Source organism: Plenodomus lingam, assembly GCF_022343315.1.
Source record: "Plenodomus lingam strain CAN1 chromosome Unknown contig_5, whole genome shotgun sequence".
Taxonomy (NCBI): domain Eukaryota; kingdom Fungi; phylum Ascomycota; class Dothideomycetes; order Pleosporales; family Leptosphaeriaceae; genus Plenodomus; species Plenodomus lingam.
In genome coordinates, this window is record NW_027093957.1 from 598,637 (window position 1) to 618,135 (window position 19,499).

General features: G+C 52.2%; 8 protein-coding genes across 8 annotated transcripts; 3 read left to right on the forward strand and 5 right to left on the reverse strand.

Moving 5' to 3' along the window:
• Positions 1–1,130: 1,130 nt before the first annotated feature.
• IAQ61_008842 (uncharacterized protein) lies at positions 1,131–3,185 on the forward strand (the record flags this gene model as incomplete). The annotated part of the gene is made up of 1 exon (XM_003836435.1): positions 1,131–3,185. The coding sequence occupies one exon, from the start codon at positions 1,131–1,133 to the stop codon at positions 3,183–3,185; it is 2,055 nt and encodes a 684-aa protein (XP_003836483.1).
• A 242-nt stretch (positions 3,186–3,427) lies between these two features.
• IAQ61_008843 (uncharacterized protein) lies at positions 3,428–4,403 on the reverse strand (the record flags this gene model as incomplete). The annotated part of the gene is made up of 3 exons (XM_003836436.2): positions 3,428–3,747; positions 3,804–4,129; positions 4,225–4,403. The coding sequence occupies 3 exons, from the start codon at positions 4,401–4,403 to the stop codon at positions 3,509–3,511; spliced, it is 744 nt and encodes a 247-aa protein (XP_003836484.1). The 3' UTR covers positions 3,428–3,508.
• A 1,564-nt stretch (positions 4,404–5,967) lies between these two features.
• Positions 5,968–6,879, reverse strand: IAQ61_008844 (uncharacterized protein; the record flags this gene model as incomplete). Its single annotated transcript, XM_003836437.1, has 1 exon — positions 5,968–6,879. One exon carries the CDS (start codon positions 6,877–6,879, stop codon positions 5,968–5,970), a length of 912 nt encoding a protein of 303 aa, XP_003836485.1.
• Positions 6,880–7,607: 728 nt separating this feature from the next.
• On the forward strand, positions 7,608–8,390 carry IAQ61_008845 (uncharacterized protein; the record flags this gene model as incomplete). The annotated part of the gene is made up of 3 exons (XM_066098149.1): positions 7,608–7,729; positions 7,803–7,860; positions 7,944–8,390. Exons 1-3 carry the CDS (start codon positions 7,674–7,676, stop codon positions 8,388–8,390), a joined length of 561 nt encoding a protein of 186 aa, XP_065951788.1. The 5' UTR covers positions 7,608–7,673.
• A 374-nt stretch (positions 8,391–8,764) lies between these two features.
• IAQ61_008846 (uncharacterized protein) lies at positions 8,765–11,463 on the forward strand (the record flags this gene model as incomplete). The annotated part of the gene is made up of 6 exons (XM_003836439.2): positions 8,765–8,906; positions 9,002–9,100; positions 9,150–9,467; positions 9,516–10,311; positions 10,363–10,620; positions 10,680–11,463. 6 exons carry the CDS (start codon positions 8,765–8,767, stop codon positions 11,461–11,463), a joined length of 2,397 nt encoding a protein of 798 aa, XP_003836487.2.
• Positions 11,464–12,134: 671 nt separating this feature from the next.
• On the reverse strand, positions 12,135–13,049 carry IAQ61_008847 (uncharacterized protein; the record flags this gene model as incomplete). Its single annotated transcript, XM_003836440.2, has 1 exon — positions 12,135–13,049. The coding sequence occupies one exon, from the start codon at positions 13,047–13,049 to the stop codon at positions 12,135–12,137; it is 915 nt and encodes a 304-aa protein (XP_003836488.2).
• Positions 13,050–13,814: 765 nt separating this feature from the next.
• IAQ61_008848 (uncharacterized protein) lies at positions 13,815–14,030 on the reverse strand (the record flags this gene model as incomplete). The annotated part of the gene is made up of 1 exon (XM_066098150.1): positions 13,815–14,030. The coding sequence occupies one exon, from the start codon at positions 14,028–14,030 to the stop codon at positions 13,815–13,817; it is 216 nt and encodes a 71-aa protein (XP_065951789.1).
• Positions 14,031–14,652: 622 nt separating this feature from the next.
• Positions 14,653–18,407, reverse strand: IAQ61_008849 (uncharacterized protein; the record flags this gene model as incomplete). Its single annotated transcript, XM_066098151.1, has 2 exons — positions 14,653–16,853; positions 16,945–18,407. The coding sequence occupies 2 exons, from the start codon at positions 18,405–18,407 to the stop codon at positions 16,553–16,555; spliced, it is 1,764 nt and encodes a 587-aa protein (XP_065951790.1). The 3' UTR covers positions 14,653–16,552.
• Positions 18,408–19,499: the final 1,092 nt, after the last annotated feature.

Below are 19,499 nucleotides of genomic sequence, written 5' to 3' on the forward strand. Positions count from 1 at the left end.
AAAGAAGCCTGGAACAGGCAGCCACAAACTGCCTTTACTATGTATTTACATATCTACCTTACACACACACACACACACACACACAAAGGCGTGTAAAGCTTGCCATCATCGGTAACACCATCGTACGCCAAGGTCCCAAATCGTCGGTGAGTCATGTGGAGGCTCCAGGTGCCAATTCGCTCTGGTACCGGATGCCGACTTTGGCTGTTCCGGCTAGTAGTATGCTGGGCAGACTCTTGGACTAAGCTGAGTCACCATCGTTGTACGGGTCGGTACCTAGCCTTCCCTACTCTACCCTATTCCATGTACACTACGCTACCGACAGCCTCGATATGGCTGATCATCTGCCTAGGTTCCCCCTCCGCAGCTAGACATCATCGCTGCAGGCAGAAGAATCACTCCCTGATCCTCTCCCGTAGATAACTCGCCTAGACCGGAAAATTTGCATTACCAATGTGATCAGCTTGCCGCAACTTCGGCCCATAGAATGGAGATGCCACCTACCCATCAACTAAGAGGAAAGCACGGTTGTACCCGGTTGTCTCTGACGAGGAGATATCAAGAAGGCATGACTCACTGCTGCCTATAGGCAACATACAGGCCCAATCGTATATGCGTCACCCAACATCTATAGGCCACCACCGTGGCAAGGCTGTGACGTGTCTCGTGCCCATCTTGAACATGGAATGGAAAGAGAGGATTTGATTAGGTTGGCAAGGGTGGAGAGGGGTTCATGTATGCTCCATTTCTGCGTGCGGACGGTTGTCTGAACAAACGTAGTTTGAACAGATTCGGACCATCATACACTCCACTTGGGCAGTGAGCGTCATGTCAGTCTACCCAGGTGTGCCTAGGAAACCCCAGTCGAAGCTGGATGGAAACAGAAAACCTTTTACTCTACCAGCACCCTCTCACGAGGTCTGGTCGCCCGAGAAGGCACCGGTATGCCTTTGTTGTTGTACTGGCTCAGTGGTACCTACCTGTTCGCAACTTCCACTGTAGAGACCGCCCGCCATCGTCGTTGGATTGGGTCCAAGCTCACCACGTACCTTCCTCTCGCTGTCATAGGGACAAACATGGGGAAAAAGTAACAATCCTTTCCTCTCCACTCACATTGTCTCACCCCCGCCATGCCTTACCACTGCGGCTTATGCGACGACTCGTTTAATTCCAAAGCCGACTTGAAACGCCACATTGCTCATCACCCCGACATCCTACCCCCAGTCATGTACTGCCCGGTGTGCAAATGGCCGTTCGATGACCAGCTCGCGCTCGAGGCGCATCAGCGGAGCTCCGAACATCCTAGTCCATTGAGTGATATCGGCACCGCTGTGGCCATCACTTGTGATAGGTGCTCGAACGACTTCACTTCCCAGAAAGAATACATGATTCACCGCAGTTGGCCCAGTGGGACATGTGCTGACTTCATAAATAACAAGACCACCCCCACGAAGCCCTCTCCGCCGCCAGTGTACGTTGAACACGACAAACCGACACTACAGCCGGTCCAGGACGCAGCACTTGGACGCGAAGATGTTGCCACGCTTGCCTCGGAGGCCGCGAACATGAGCGATGATGGAACCAAATGTGACATTTGCCACAAGTCATTCAGGTCTTTGGGAAAGTTCAATAATCACTTTCTTGCATGTCAGTCTGCTAGTGGGTCTATCACCACCTCCCTGGCAATAACCACAGAATCCTCTGAAACAATCGCGACCGCCATGTCATGTCCACTATATCAAACCCAAGAAGTCCAGGTATCTGCTCCAATAGCTAGAGATACTGTTGGCAGTAATCTAATACTCATACAGAATGGCATTATCAAGACCAAGCCGATGGTCCAACACCGTATGCCTGTCATTCACATAGGGTCCGAAGCGGTGAGCCAAGCTCGGAACTCCATGTTTCGCCCTGGCACTGCCACCCAAAGTGAGAAGCCATTCTCTTGCCAGAAGCGTGGCTGTGCAAAGTCCTTCAAATCGGAACTGGCTTTGAAAGCCCACGACGGCGACGTACACGGCATAGCAAGCCAAAATCTTGATCTTCATAGCCGCGATTCATGGACGCTGGGGAATCGAGAGCGAGAGCAAGACCGATTGCGAGCCGAGGCACTTTTGAGAGTATCTCCAGGGACTATTCGTGGTCGAGGAAGTCGTCGACCTCTTCACGCCAGACGTTGTGTTGCCACAGGACCTGGAGTGGCGACCACAGCACTGGCCCAAGTGCATCAGGTTCACGTCCATCCTAGGCCGCCTCCTCCTGGCCCCGCTATGCCGATTTGTACAAACGCCGGCGGACCGGCTGAGATGGAGCAGGCTAAATTGATCCAAGGCAAGATTCTGCGTCTCCTGATCCAATCCGACATCTACATTACAAACTATGGCAAATTGAGAGCGTGCGGTATTGATTGGATACGCGTTAGAATGTACGTACAATCTGAGGTCGTCGGTACAATCGAGAGCATGGTTCATCTGCCAAAATCTCTTCAAGACGAATATGCGCCCTTCCCCAAAGCCTTCAGCGAGGAGTACCAGTACGCATATCATTCTGAAGATTTTCAGAAGTCACCCGCCCGCGACAGTATGAAGCCTGGTCTCGGTGCTGTCGCCCTAGCCTGTAGCAAAGTCATTCTCGCAGATGGCGCCCAGGAGGTCGTCAAGGTCGCTGCTGTGGATGTCGTCAGCGGTCGCATCCTGATGAATCATCTAGTATGCACTTCACCAAATGCAGCTGTCGCAGACTGGCACTCCGCATCTACTGGCCTTTTCGCCTGGCGTGACATGGAACGGGCGCGCTCCTACGGTTATAAGGTTTTCAGAGGCTGGTCTGCTGTTCGCTCAGCTCTCCACCAATTCATCGACAAAGATACAATCCTCGTGGGGCACCGTCTACGTTCCGATCTCGACGCGCTGCGCATGATTCACGGCCAAGCCATTGATGTCGCCAAGGTCTACGAGAAGGCAGCCAACGGGCCACTGAACAAGATGCAGTTGGGCCTAGACAGTATGTGCAAGCAGCTCTTTGATACAGAGCTCAAGGATGATCCGGAATATGGCCGGGATGTATTGATGAATGCGTTTGCGGCTAGAGATATTGTGCTGTGGGCAAGCAAGAACGAAGAGACGCTAAGGAAGAAGGCCAGACAAACGAGCTTGGATTTGCAGAGAGCTGGTTTGAGCGGTTGAAGTATAGGTTGGGTGATATATGGGCGGATGAAAAGGACATTGATGATGGGAATGACGAGATTGGATTTGCAAACATTGATGACGTGAAAGATGGCCGACAGAAAACAGCCAGGAACATAGCGGCATGACGATGGGACGACTCGTACAAGGCGAATGGACAGATCTGGGCCGCCGAAGACGTTGTGTGGTGTGCGAATCGTATCCTTCGACTAATGCGTAATCTGCATACGAGACAATAATACAACAATTGCTGAGGATACCAATTGTCCGCTTTGCTTCTCACATGTGATTTGTCAACTGGGTATCTGAGTGTCTATCATCCCCTACTTCTTCTGTCTTTCCTTTTCCACAACATCCACAACAAACGCACCACCTAGCAAGATGGCCGGCTCCTCCACGTTATGGTGTTCATAGCTCAGCGTGCCCACACCTCCAGCCTCGAGAATCAAGCTGGGGTTATCTCGCAACGGTTTTCCGACCCAACGTGCTGCAAAAGATCGTAATACATGTCCATGCGCAACGATAAGGACGTCGCTTGGTTTGTTGTCCGATCCAAATCGTCCTACAAGCCTCACTCATTAGCTCTCGTTGTCTTCATCCCCTCATCCTCCAACCTACCTCTATGAAACTTGTTCCTAATCTCCCTGATCAACCCATCCAGCCTCGCCTCCACATCCCCAGGCATTTCCCCGCCCTCACAACCATCGCGCCAAATGTCCCAGTCCTCGTGCAACCCCCTTTCTTTCCGCTCTTTGCGGATCTGCGGCGAAGTTTTTCCCTCGTAGGCGCCGTAGTCCCATTCGCGGATTGCCTCGCAGACTTGAATCGAGGCGTTTGTGCGGGGGCTAAGAGAGGGGAGTGCGGAGGACCAGGGGAAGCGGTCGCGACAGCCTAGATCAAGAAGTTCGAGGGTTCGTTTTGCGCGGGTGCGGGGGGACACATAACTATGTTGTTTGTTCTATGAGCACGGATTCTACCCTTCTCTCCTTTCTCTTTGAGCGACCTGTAAGCATTGGGGAAACAAAGTGATGATTCGTACATGTGTGCCAAGTTTCCAGGTACGATCAAGCGATCATCGCCGACCAGTGCTTTGCCCGTAGCGAGAATACGCTTCTCGCCATTTGCGGTGAGTGGGATATCCGAAATCCCAGTATGTCGCCCGTTGAGGGACCATTCTGTTTCGCCATGGCGAATGATAAAGACGCGAGGATCAGGCATTGCGACCCTTTGTGCTCTGGAATCTTGCTTCAGTCACTTGTATAATACAGATACGCATCCGGTACGGTCTGATCAACGTCGAAGGCGCGATGGAGGCCAGAGAAGGGTCGCAGTAAACAGAGGAGAGGTAGAAATGTTGTAGGCATGGCCGAGAAAGATCTGGCTTGCATTTGTATTTGTATCCGTATGTATGACGTTGCCACTAAGTGTTTGAGAACATAGTACAGAGGTGAGGTGGGGGTGGGGCTCGTCAGGTACGATTTAGAGGGGTAGGTAAATTACACAATAGCTGGCTAGGTAGCTTGAGGTCATGTTGCTTCAAAACCGATTGTCATCTCTGCAATGCATTGTCAGCCTTGGTCATCAATCTCCCGATTTTCCAGGCCTGCGAGTCGTTGTGGTCGTGGTCGGCTTGGCTATTTTCAACAATATTTGATATTGAGTAGGTTCCTCGCAGGTGACAACCGATGTATATTATCCGTTATGTCTGGCTTTTCTTATGGTCTCCTGCTGGTGCCTGGACATGATGAGCATGAAGTCGCTTGACCACGGGCAAAGACGTACTGGTAGAGATAAGGTGGAGGGTTGCAGATAACAAGGTGACGGGGAAAGAGGTGCATCATGAGCCAGTATATGTTACTCAGTTGACAGTACGGTAGAGTTCATTAAGGATTATGCTGGGCACCAATGTTCACAACCGCCGCTTTATATATGTCCTTGCTTCTAAATTTGACGTTCACATAGTCGACAAATACATCGTGGCGATATAATCTTGTGTCAGAGTCATGCATGGATTGCAATCAGCATGTTGCCGAAACCAGCATATGGGTTCCATCAATATGTCGCAGCGATATTATATTGTAGCTGTCCGACAGAGGACGTCAAATTGTCGATGGATATTGTTAGACAATTGAAAAACAAGTCGGGTTTCGAGTCAACGCATAAGAATCGCCGATGGTGTGTGTACTCTGCAGTCAAGAATGGACTCACTGTAAGTCTTGCAAATGCTTGATGTTATGAACACTAATATCACATGCTTGTATGCAAATAATCGGTCCAGAACATCTTTGCTCGTCCTCACATCTTCCAAGAGCTCTGTAGTGCATACCCACGTCCGTCCAAGTTATTTGTGCAATTGCCTCAGAGCAACACTCGGGCGCGATCCGGGAATCCTAAGATTCATTGTATTGCTACTCTTGCATGAACCTGCATGGTCAAAGGGAATATCTTTACCCACACATCAAGACTGGCTCGACCTCGTCACAGTATCCATGTCGCCTGCTGGAAGACCGAGCTAAGGCGCGGGGGCAGTCAGATCGCGGATCAACAAATGGCTGACATGGCCTATGGCAAGTGATGTTTAGTACACCATGAAGGTGGGCCGATCTGTGGAGATCATTCCAGAGTGCGGTGCTTTGGGACCGGTTAGACAGGTATCGGGAAGACGGATGCGTCAAGAGCGAGCTGAGCCAATATGCCGGGCGAGGTACCAGCCAGGTACACGGTCGCGCGAATATGAAGAGGATGTCACTACTGGTGTATAAGCCAGGCGCTTCGAAGGCTCCTATAGCACTTGACTGTCCACATTTTCTCCTTTTGATGCGCCACTGGCGAGCAAATCTCCCACCCCGATCCATTTCCTGACGAGGAAAGCACCTTGCGGTCTCAGCTTTCTGTAATACCCATCCTCCTTGGCCAGTATTTCAAAGTCTCGCTTCTTGTACCACTCCAGACCTTCCTCATTTGCTTCCCATACATGTGCAGTGACGCAGCGCACACCGTGCAGATACACTGCTTTCTTTACGATGGCCTGTAGGAGGTGCATGGCGATGCCGTGGGTGCGATATGGTGCGAGGATACCGATAGTAGAAATGTACAGCTGCGATCCGGGAAGAATACGGCAGCGAACTGCGCCCACGAGCTGTGGATTCTCTGAAGACGAGACAGAGCGCCATCCAGGAGTAGCATGCCACAGTGCCACCAGGGTAATGCCCAAGTGAGGCTCAGTCATGGTCTCCTTGTAGAAGCTTTCTGGGTAGGGTATGGGTAGAGTGAGGGCATTGAGCTGCTTATAGGCCATCAGGTGCTCTTCTGTAAGCGGCGCGAGTTGGACATTATCGGGGAGCGGGCGTAAGGCAAACATCTGTGGGATGTCGGGCTCTTGAACAGGAGGAGGTACAGGCGAGGGCGCTCTGGAAAGATGGGCGGGCGTAACATTGCGAGAGGATCGCGGACTCTTCTTCGGTCTTGGCCTCGAGGGGGCCTGAAGGAAGTCATCGGGTATGTCGTTCCAGTTGTCCATGTTGGACATGCCTGGCACCGTGCCAGTAGAGGGAACGCGGCTCGGTGCCGAGGAAGACTTTGGGGGTGGTGGGGGTCGCTTTGGGGTTGTAACCGGTGGAGGAGGAGGAGGTGGTGGTTTTCTATTTCGTTGGCCGGAGGACTTCTCAAGCCACTCATTCAGTGAGGACTGCATTGCTTTCCCTGCACAGTGACGAAGAATTTTTTGGTGTTAATGTTATTGTTGATGGTGACGGTGGGAATATTCTGGTGTTGTGGATGTCGGTGAGCGATGTGATGGATGATGCCTTTTCGCTGTTATCGCGGGGGTGCTTGCCAGATGGTAGGCGCGGTTTGAAGGGTGGCGCAGTGTTGCTCAAGGACTCGCCGTCATGAGAGGTCGAGGAAATGGTGAAGGAAACAGTGGAGGATTGTGGCGGGTGTGAGGAATGAAGGCGCATTTCTATGATCCATCGAGGAGCAAGCAAGCCATGTGCCTGCCGATCAGCGACAAGGGCCCGGGGGTGCGGTGTTACTCTATGTATGTGTATGTATACTGTACTGTACTGTGCACGGTATGGGTACTGTGGTAGGGTAAATGCCAGTTCATTAGTTACCGGTACTTGGTAAAGTACTGATAAAACACGGGCCCAGCTTTTGAGGGCAATAGTGGAGTTGCCTATACCAGGGTACTAGAGCACTGGATAGATGTGTCTACACATGTATATGTATGTATGTATGTATGTATGTATGTATGTATGTATGTATGTATGTATGTATGTATGTATGTATGTATGCATGTATGTACACAGTGTGTATGTATTGTACGTGTATGTGTTTTGCCGTACCGTGCTCGGCCGAAGACGCGATCTAACCTTGAAAGTGCCTTGTTCCACCCGGGCGTAGATGTGCCAAGCTTGGCAACAACTTCAACATCGAGCATTGAGCATTCACTGCCATTCACCATTGCCTGCCCGCCGCAAAAACACAATGGGCGCCGACAACTCAAAGCCCTCGTCTGAGGTGACGCAGCATGTCTTTGCTCCGTGCGTAATTATTCCATCCCATCTTCATGCACCCAAAGCCCACACACAGCCCAACTGACAAGTCTGCGTGCAGTGAACACCCCGTCCGCTTCTCCAATGGCCTGGTCGACTCAATCCAGAAGAACACTTTCGTGAGTCGGCCCCAGAACCTCGAATAGGCTTGCATAATGGCGACATTGCCACACAAACACGCAGTGCTGACAGAAGGCAACAGACAGACTCAGCGCGGTCCAAGGCGCAAGAACTCCAATACCAGCAGCGTCTCACAGCCGAACTTGAGAAAATGCGCCAGGAAGAATTGGACAACTTCTCCAAGTTCAGCGAAACATTGTCCACCGAATCAGCGCAACCGAGCGAGCCTTCCCTCGTCGACCGAATCACGGACGCTACCTCGAGCCAAGCCACTCTCGCAGACAAGCAACGCCAACAGACTATGAGCAGAGACAGCGTCATCAAGGAGATTGAGAACTTAAAGGCCAAGCTGGACAAGAGGAAGAAGCTAGAACAGGTCGATCAGGACCTCAGCAAGGCCAAGGAGGCCGTCGTCGCCTGCCTGAGAACTTATGACCGGCGGCCACTGGACTGCTGGAAAGAGGTCGAGGCATTCAAGAGGGAGGTAGGCCGGCTAGAGAAGGACTTCGTCGAGCGCACCATTCGATGAGCCGTGGTGCAGTAATATGCTGTGCAGGATTACGGGTCAGGAAACCTTGTAATAAAGACATCTTTTGTCTTGGCTGCTTTTCCCACATCATACTTACCTAGATTCCTCCTATTCAACCCCTCTTACTTCCACCACTACCATATCTCATATTCTCACTTGCACGTGTTTGTTACCGTATACCGTCCGAGACTTTCACACCTCACGAATGTACTGGTAGAAACCTGCACAACTACAACGCTGCATTCCTTCGACTTCATACCAAGCATGCCTTCTCCACCCCCATTGCCTTCTTCAGATCCATCCCATCCTCACCATGAAAGCACAAGCCTGCCTAACACCCCCATCATTTTCCTCAGACCCACCCCGCCTTCACCATGAAAGCACGAGCCAGTCACCCTCTCGCTTCCCAACCCTCATGTCGGTGGCAAACTGCATTGTCAAACCTGATCTGCCCGCTCTACTTCTTTTCCTGTCCTTTGCAAAGCCTGCCGTCAAGCAAATCGTGCGCACGCACAGGTGAGTACTTCGAAGCCATGAAGCGCAGCCACGACCACTGCTGCGACATGCAATATGCTCTCGCTGAGTCACTAACATGAATCGTATTGCGCCAGATATCGCAATGTCAGCTGCTTGTCCTTTCATCATTGATGATAGTGACGATGACGATGGCTATAATACTAACAATGGCGATGTTGAATTGCTAGAATACGGTAATACATATCTCTGCTTGACGTATGCATGCTGACCTTCCATCTTAAGATTCTGAAGATTCCGAACCGGAAGTCATCTCCGTCCAAACCCATACACGCCCCTCGGTATCCTCTGGGACAAGTCACAATAATCCCTCCATCAAACTTCCTGATGTAGAGATCCCGCATGCTAGGCTTAGCAACGGACCTGTTGTGAGACCTGGGGACACCTTAGAGTTACTGGACCACTCTACCCATGCCCCCAGTAGCATGCACAGTGGAGATTTCTTTATGATTAGGACCATCATCCAGAATCTGGAGACGGATGTCATTAGGTTCAGAGGGCATCGGATGCGGCGCACCAAGTATCTAGGCCAAATTTGGGACTGTGAGTCATTACATTCTGTCTATATATTAACCGCTAACACTATACTAGGGAAGCTAAATGAACTTTGTATGGTTCTCCATATTGAAGAAGGTGATCATCGATGCCCTTTTGTCGCCGGCTTGGAAGAAGTGGCCATGGGAGAGATAGTTGGCACACGCCCGTGTGCGCTTACCAACAAACCGTATCCGCTGCTAAGTTTTCGTGACGGTTGGCGCTGCGCGCATCCCGTGGGTACAAGCAAAGAAGAAATACGACGCCAAGTATATCATGAGGGTCGACTCACTTGCCGCGTTGTCATTATTCTCTTCATGCACAAAAAGGCCATGAAGACCAAGAGCACACAGAAGGCTCGTGGCGGTATTGTACGAAGCTTATATGCACACGAGACCAGGACCTCAGGAACCAGCGCCTTTGAAGTCTCGAGAACACCGGATACCGGAGACTCTCGCGAAACGTCTATCGTTGTAGAAGATGACGATGACGATGATGTGGTCATTGTGAGTAGCGGAAAGCGACGGGCTCGATCGGACTCAGTTGAGATTCTGGAACAACGACTGCCGAAACATCCGTTACGATACCCAGCAAAGAAGGGCAGGTACACCATTGGCGACGTTTTTTGTGGATTTGGGGGCGCATCCCAGGGCGCTGCACAAGCTGGTCTCCATGTCGCGTGGGGTCTGGACGTAGATCAGCAAGCACTGCGAGCGTATAAAATGAACCATCCCGGCGCGTCTGGATTCCTGTGCAATGCTCACGACTTTCCACCGCCTGGTAAGACCAAGGAAGAGCTGAGGGTCCATGTACTTCACCTGTCTCCCCCGTGCTGTTTTTTTAGCCCAGCTCAGTAAGTTCCTCCAACTCGATATAAGTTGACGTCTTTACTCACTGCAAACAGCACTGTTGAAGGTCCGAACGATCAGGCCAACTACGAAGCCATTTACACAATAGGACCAATACTTCAGAAGGTTGGGCCACGTGTCGCGACATTAGAACAGACTTTTGGACTTGCGTCGGACGGTCGGCATCTGAAGAACTTTTATATGCTGCTGAATGATATCGGTAAAGCTGGCTATGATGTTCGCTACAAGATCCAGGATTTGTCCAAGCATGGATTGGCACAGAGGCGCAAACGCCTGCTTATCATCGCTGCTCGGTATGAAAAGGAACTCCCTTGGCCTTTCTGTATTTTCCCTCTTGCTAACATGTTTCAAGACGAGGCACGCCGCTTCCTCATTTTCCGAAGGAGTCACATGGTCCTAGCGGAAGTGGCCTCCAACCATTTGTGTACGTTGATAAGGTTCTCCAGACCCTCGAACGGATGGGACCCCGCGCCTTGGAAGAGCGATATCACATGCCTAAGCAAGCTCGACAGCCTCGAGAACCCACTGACGCCCATGGCTTCCTACGAGGTTGCATAACCACGGGTGGGAGTCCAAGCTACCACTATTCTGGCTTGAGAAGATGGACTGTACGCGAACTAAGCCTGCTTCAGAGTTTTCCATATGGATACAAATTTACCGGCAGCCAAACAGAAGCTACTAAACAGGTGGGCAATGCGTTCCCTCCTGTAATGGCAGAGGCCATGTACCGGACCATTGTCAAGACATTGGAAGCATTCGATGAAGGTCTTATTGGGGCAGAGGAAGACATTCAAGACTTGGACGCACTGCTTCTAACGAGAAGAGGAGCGAGCACAGTGTCGCGGCTACAGCCACAAACCCCATCTCACTCCCCTCTTTCTCCAGCTCCTCGGCCGACTTTCCCATACGGCGAGTCACACAGTGTCGCGAGGTCTTCAGCCTTGTCTCCACGAGCATCTACTAATGCAAACGTTTCATCACGGGCTGGAGCTCAACTTCCGGCCTCGTCAACGAGCTGGTGGGAGGGTCGTGGCGATGGCATCGGTCCGCGTACCAATTCGCATGTTCGACCGGGCAAGCGAATGCCAATGTCTGGTGCAGACCAACTCAGCGAGGCGATCGAACTGAGCGACTAAGGACCGAAGATCAAACACCAGCCTTGGTTCACACAGTGGTTCGTACAGTATGTTGGTTGATGACAAGGCCGGAACGTCCGGGCTGAGTCGAGGATGTGTTTCGGAGCCGGGCAATTGCTTCATAATTGTCCACAGTACAAAGTCTGTCTCGGTGTTGTTCTGCAAGAGTGAAAGGTCAACCGGGAGGCGGTGCTTATCAAACGCTGGTTTTGCCAGGGTCCGTGTACACATACTACGCGCAAGCGGGCGCGGTCTAATGTTGTAAATGTCGGAGAACAAACATGAGCTTGTTTCCTCTTCGGGCTTAGGCCATCTGCGATGTGACGTTCAAGCCTAGAAAACACATACGTCATGAAATCCTACTTGCCGCTTACTCCGTTCAGTTCTTGCAGTTACCACAACGGCCAACACATCTAGATTACATCGTGTCTGTCTGTTCTGTATACACCCACACCATCCCAATCACCTAGTTAGACTGACTGTTTGCTTCGTCGTACAAACAAAACAAGACTCCCAAGACTCCCAAAACTGCTGCCCCCAGCCAGAATATATATAAAAAACATAGTGCAAACTGGGTATCATGTCTTCAAGCCCACCATGCTCATTCCCATACGCAATGTATAGATGTGTTCCCGAAGCAACATTTCCCTATTGTTTATAGTCGAAAGCTTTCAAGCGAAGCACTCCAAGACCTCCGTGTAACCCCTAGGCCGGACACTGCCCCGTGCCTCCCCATCTGTATCATTGTTCCCATCGGCGTCTTGCATTGCCATGCGCGCCTGAATATCATTCCGCTTCATCAAGACTTGTCCAGCCAGCTCTGCAAATCTCTGGTTACACAGGACACTCCGCTCAATCTCAAAATCGAAAGAGCAATCGATAAAGTCGAAATGGAGCGAAATGGTTGGGACGAGTGCGAGCTTTCCCTGCACCTCGCGGAAGCGGGGATTGCGGTCTAGCATGTGGAAGCCAGTTAGGATTTTGCGAAAATCGAGTCCGTCTTCTTGTTCTTCTCCTGCTTTCGCCTCCTTTTTACCCTCCTCTTTCTGTTTCTGCGGCGAGGGCAAGGCAACTGCGGTATAGCGCCGTGTATCCGCACTCAATCTCAGGCTCAACAATGATTTTTCCACAGCTCCCAAAACCCCGACCAAGCTGCCTACATAGCGTTCTGCAGCTTCACACACTGGACTCCAGCCGCCGTACTTGCGTCCCTCAAGCACGCGTAGGACTTTTGGATAGAACAAGACGTCGATTTCCAATTTTCGTACAAGTGGCAGGTCTTTGAGTTGTAGCGGTGGCTCAAACGCGCCAGCGCCCGAAACGAGGTCATCTTCTGATGAGGACGGCATGCTGGTGATGACGAATGTGTTTTGTGAAAAGAATATTGGGCGCGCTTCTGCGTTGATATGGCGGGAGACGCGGAGGATGGAGGTATGGATGGAGTAGGTTTGGGAACCGCGGGCGATGGGGCCGAGGATGGGCGATGGAGTTGTCAGGAGATTCATGTAGATTCTTTGGCGGAGCTCGGGAGGGAGGTTTAGGAAGGGTGAGCGTGAGGAGGCTGCTGAAAGCGGAGAGTGGGACATGGTGGTGGTGGTCCTGGTTTTTCTATCGTGTAATCTGTTCTTCTGTCTCCTTGCGATGTGAAATGACGGATTTCGCAGGATGGGCAGTGGGCGAAGATGAGAAGTCCGACTTGGGGGGATGGTGGTGGTTGAAGTGGTTGTCGTTCTCTTCTTTGTGTTGATAGTGGATGTCCCGATTCGGAAGTGGACAATTGGAGCTCTGTCTAGAAGGATATGTTGCAAAAAGAAAATAAGACGCCTCGAGAAGAATAAACAACGGTTCGGCGCCACAACTGGGCCTTGAGTTGGCTTTGTACTCCAACCTACCCCCACGTCTTTGCTATCCAACAGTCCCAAGTCGGCGGACCACAAAAAGGCCTACTCCACTTTCTCTTCGTCATCCCTTCCCGAGCCCAAAAAACCTCTTCCCACTCGCTTCACCATGTCCAGGTTACGGGACCAGGACAGGCTTACTCGCCCAACCTAGCAAATCAGGCAAAACAAGGGCGGACGGTCCCTGAGAAGCCACGCGGGCTACTGTTTCGCCTTCACAAAGGGTGACGAGAAGAGAAAAAAAGGCGGCTCTTCGCTCTTGGGGACCGAACGAAGAAGCGCCGATTATGCAACCTCAACTTTGCTGCTACCTTGCGGCTTCCAATAGTTGCATACGACGGCCGGGCAAAAGCTGTACCGCTCGGGTAGTGTTCCGCAGTGAGTGACTAGCTGTAGCTGGGCGAGTTTCCACTTGAGTCAAGCCTCGGTATGTGATGTGATGGTCGATCATCATCAAGGGACCATCCATGGACCTAGGCCGGCCAATGGCGCCCACCACTCGACTTGTTCTGGAAGGAAGAAGACTTGTGGTCTTCGCTGTAGTATAGCTCGCTGCAACACCTGTTTGGCATTAGGGAGACAAGGAAAAGCGGAGCCAGGCGCAGGCCAGTTGAAGGACCGTTGTATGGTCCCAGTGTCGACCCGTCCCCATCCCATTACATATGCCATGTTTGTTACACAGTACTACCGTGGTACGGTACTCTAGAGTACGTACTCCACGATACTTTGTATGTATGACGGTCCGTGGGAACAAACCAAACACCATGGCAAGCTAGCGCCCGGGGGAATTGGGAGGGAGGCGCGGGGGTTTTCTTTTTTTTTCTTCGCAGAGGTCAGTAGTCATGGAGAAACAGAGGCTGCAGGGTCAGAAAGATTTGAAAGGCGGATATTGGCATGGATATTGCGGACCGAAAGATCCACACACACAGACACACACACAGCGGCGCCGCGCTGAGCTTCGGCATGGCATGGGGCTTGTGGACAAGGCCGATTCGGCAATTTCGTCAGGACAAGACGACCAAGTTGCCTAGATGGGAGAATGGTAGAATGGGTTCGGTGCTTCTTTCGCGGGTAATATTCTACGCGTGGTTCGATGATGAAAGGTTCCAGCTCGCAAGGTTAGGCGCGGAACATTTCCGCCGGTTGCCCCGGCCCAAGGCCAGACATGTCACACAGATGGATTACATGTAGTCATGTACCTACTACACGCGCATAGAGTACATGCTACACCCTACTACCCCTAGGTATAGTAGTAAGTACTATGTCATGTAGAGTACTAGTACATGAGGATGGGTATGTAGAGTATATAGTAAAGTATAGTACATGTAGTACACAGTATCTAGGCACAGGAGCTTGTCTCCAAGACACGCAATTGCATCGGCAAACCCCCTGTCGCAGCATCTTGATCCCGCCATGGCCGGCCGATGTTGCGCTACCGTACCTACATAGGTAGTGTGCATTGGAAGTGGGATTGGGAGGAAGAGGTCTGATGGCCCGATCAAGCCACATGCCAGAGTGAGAGAGATGTACGAAGATGTGAAAGAGCGTGGTGGCAGGTGGCATCATCAACCGCCATACAGGGCCGCGAGAGCAAGTGTAGAGTACTCTACTAGTGAGTGTACACAGTACTAGTTACCTAGGTACGACAGTACAGACTAAAACTATGGCGTGTGAGTACATACCTACCCGGTAGGTACCTAATAGTACAACAATAGATCATCAGCTCCGAGTGGCCTACCCAGCGGAGTACCCACACAGCATCGCGGCTGCGGAAGCACGTTTCCACGCGAAGGGGGGTTACCTACTATAGTAGAGCATGTACTGTATGTACATGCAAACGGTAAACCCGACAGGGACATGGACGACAAACCGGTACATACATACTATGCTTGATGTTCGCCATAGTACAGCCGCCGTACTGTCGGCCAAGGATATGCTTTGTTCTGCCATTATGCCGCTGGCCAGATGCACATGGCCGGCCCATCAAACCCTCTTTTTCCATCGAGCCAGGACATGGCAACGGGCAAACAAAGGGACGATTGCCACCACCAAGCAACCCTCACGACTCATCTCGGCCTCCGCGTCGTTGCGAGACTCGAGCGACAAAGTAAAACCGGGCGAGCGATCTCTTCACATGTCCACCAACCGTCATGGTTGACCCGAAACCTCCCCCAATCGGCCTGTCACCGGCGAAGGCCATCCTTCTTGTACTCGGCCACGCCTCCTTCGCGCAGCATCAGTCATCCTTCATAAGCACCGGTCCGAATGTTCAAGAGTCACAGACGCATCCCGTCACACCCACATCCCTCCCTTTGTGAGATTTCGCCCAGCCAAATTCCTTGGCGACATGTTGGCCTGAATATCAAGGCCTCAACCTGATCAGGGGGGGAAGGACAGCCGAGCGTCCCGGGACTGCAGCCCAGACAGGCTCCACTTTATCACGCAATCGGCAATCCCCATCTCTGTCTGGGAAGCGATTACATACTCCCATGGTCCATGAGAGAAGAAAGGATTGGGATTGGGAAGAAGCAATATCTCCTGCACCTGCAGGCAAAAATCAGGTCCGATTGCTCGCGAGCCCATGGAGTCATTGCCCCTTTGCCCCCCCCCCCGTGTCGTTGTTCCCTCGGATGGAGGATGATGCCCCCTTGGCCTTCTTCGGCGAACTGTGCCATGGATGGCAAGGGGCAAGGGAAAAAAAAGAAGGTCTCCATCAACAACACCGATTTGCACGTCGTGGACTAGGATACTACAAGCAGGCTACAAAGATACGGTACATACGTACTCTACTGTACAGTACACACTGGACATCATCTTGTCGGTACTGTAGGTACATACTCTAGAGTAAAGAGGAATGGATCCACGGGTGAAAAGGGCCGAGGACCAGACCAGGACCAAACACGATTGGCAAATTGGCACCAGACGATCCAACTGGCCAGTCACAAGCCGCACGCGACCTATTTCCTCGTTATTTCCGTAATTCCGTGCATGGGAACCAAGCACAAAGACCGACAAGACGGGCCGAAAAGCAAGACCCGCGCCCCCAAACAGGAACAGAAGAATACTTGTACAATCTCGCCACGCTACCTATCGCCCATGCCCAGATGACATGCCCCGTCCCGTTGATCCGTGGAACAGAGATACTGTTATACCTGTAGTCATGCCGGCCACTTCAATCTCACATGCAGGATTCAATCCTCTCTCCTCCTCCTCCGCCTGCGCCTTCTCGTTTGCACAGGGGATCCATCACCTTCAGACTCGCTACTGAAGTACTCATACTCATCGCCGTCCTCATATCCACGATCGGGCCGGCGATCGCGCCTAGAAGCGCGGCTATCTCGGTCATCCGGCCCCCGAGATTTTGAGCGGAAGCGATCAGTCACACTACGGCTCCGAGCATGGAGACCAATGTCTTTGCCACGCTCTCTGTCATGGTCCCGGGCACGTGACCGAGACCGAGTGCGAGACTGGGTCCGCTGTTCGCCTCGACTTCTGTAAATGTCACTTTGTTAGTTACTGATCAGGTCGGTGATGTTGAAGTTGTCACAAGATGAAACAAGCCGGAGAAAAGGGCGTGACCTACTTCGACCGCTTGTCGGCAATGGCACGTCCTCCGATCGCACCTGCCGCTGCGCCTACAAGAACGGTTAGTCTACTCTTCCCCATCTGTCTGCCTGCAAGTCCTCCCGCCAACGCACCTCCTACCGTCGCTGCCAGACCCTTCTCATGCAAATCCATACCATCGAGCCTCTCCCGCACCTTGCCCATGCGTGAACTCTCTCGACGGTATTCTTTGCTGGAACGGGAACGGGAGTCTGCAGACATTGCCCTGTGTCGATATTCACGATCAGGCTTTGTACTGCTACGACGGCTGGGTGGTTGGTCGTACGCGGTCATGACCTGCTGGTCGGCAGAAGGGGGAACGTAGGTCGGATAAGGAAGATTTCCGCCGGGTGCATGAGCAGGTTGAGAGCTAGATCGGTGGCGTTGGAAAGGCGGTGGTAATGAGTAAGTGCTACCCGCATAGCCAGTCATGCCAGGAGGGTAGTCGGACAGGGTGTAGGGGCTGTAGGAGGACTCATTCGCATCTGCAGTTGGGGGTCGATGAGCAAAATTCATCGGAGACGATGGCGCATATCCAGGTCCAGGAGTGTAGCGCGATGCGGCAGATCGGGACGCTTCATGCTGTGCAGATGATGGCTGTGCAGGATAGGCTCGCGCTGCAGCTGACTTTGAAGAATTAGTAGGCGGGCTCTGAAGCAAAGCCGCAAGAGGCGGTTCATAGGAAGGAGAAAACGCCGCAGATACTGGAGTACCGCTGGAGAGGTTGTGAAGCAAAGGGGGCGGGAAGAACGGTAGAGTCGACGCGCCCAAAGGCGGCCTGTTCATCTGCAGCGGTGGACAAGAGTTGACCGGTGTTGGATGTTCAGGTGTCGACGGAAGTGCTGAACAGCGGTTACGAAAATCTGAAAAGTGGGAGTTTACCTTTGACGAGTAGCCATATGCAGGGATAGCCGATGAAGACCTGTGTCCATTCTGCACTGGCGGATACGAGTGATCCTGTGGATTATATGGCTTGTACTCGGAGGTTGGCGGGGGCGGAAAGTAGGGCACTCCTTGCTCTGGTTGAGCCATGTTTCTAGAATCGCTATATTCTCCGTCCAAGCCACTGCTACGCCTATCGTCCCTTGCTCGACTCGAACTGATACTAGGAGATCTCCCAGCGCTTTTTGCCCGCTTGCCTTCTTTCTTCCTTCGCTCACGTTGTCGCCTGTTGTCACTGTCACTGCTATCGTCGTTTGCGCTGTCATAAGACAAATGGGTTGACAAGGTGCCCTCTCGGCGAGAAGGTCGTCTCTCGGATCGATCTTCGCTCCTGCGACGTTCTCTATCTCGTTCGCCTTTGCGATCTTTGCGATCCTTGCGACCTTGCTTGATGTCCCTGCTCTCTTGTGGGGTGAAGAAGCCGCCTGGGATTTTCTCGAAGAATTTATCTGGAATTTGCTCTGCACCGTAGCTCAGGGCCTTCAAGGCTAGGACGGACATGGTTCAATGGAACTGGGGGCCTACGCCAGTGTCTGGAGGAGGTAACAGCAGGAGTGACGTAGGTAGGGCTCGGACAAGCCAAGCTGTGTGGTTGGAGCGCAAGCGGTCCCAGCCGTAGCGTGGGGCGTCCTGTTCAGGTAGAGTCTAGCGCTGTAGATGGAAAGCAAGGAGTTGACTGTCAATCTCGAGAGGTAATGGTGTGGAAGGATGTGTCTAAGGCAGCCGTGTAGATGTGAGGTGAGGTGTGGTGTGGTGTAAGAAAGAATCTGTCTCTCCCTAGTGTGCGCGCGCAGGAGTGAATGTGCGTGTGGAAGGCAAGAGGCAAGAGGCAAGAGGCAAGAGGTAAGCAGTAAGGAAGAAGTAAGCGGTAAGAGGCCAAGATGTGACTTTATAAATCAGTCACGTAGTAGTGGGAAGAAGCAGTTATGCCTGGCACGGTTTGGTCACGACATCGCTGGTTCGGCATGGTACAGTGCACAAACTACGTCATCGCATCATTCCCCGAATTCAGCTTGTCCATTCACTTCATCACTCATCATTCTTGCCTGGTCAGTTACAGGCATCGAATCTCCCGTCTTGTCTGCTCATGCACGACAGAAGCTTGTTCATTTCATTGTCCCGACCCTCGTGGCCACCTGCACTCTCTACAAACCTGGTACACCGTCTACGGAAAGCCACCTAGCGCACGTCTACATTCGTTTTCATCAACCGGCAACGAAGAGCCCAATACCAGACCAGAATCTCCTCTTAGAGTAGGCTACTCTAGGACTGACATGGAGAGTCTGACCCTGGTCGCGAACCAGTCTCGGTAGAGTCCATGTCAGGGCACTTGGAGGTCTCAGGTTACTGCAGAGGCTCTGGTCCATCGTGACCTCCTCCCCTGTCCCGCCCGCGGTGCGCTGGCAGCTTCGTCACTTCAAACGCCCCCTCCCCTTCCCCCGGAGAAAAGGCCACTCAGGCCTTTGACCATCTGTACCATGACGACAAGCTTGCAATGGATCCTTCACCGCCATCGCGGCACTTTGCATCGTGCACAATGGTCCATTCTACAAAGGTCATTTGGGAACGCACGTCAGCTGACTTGCGGTTGGG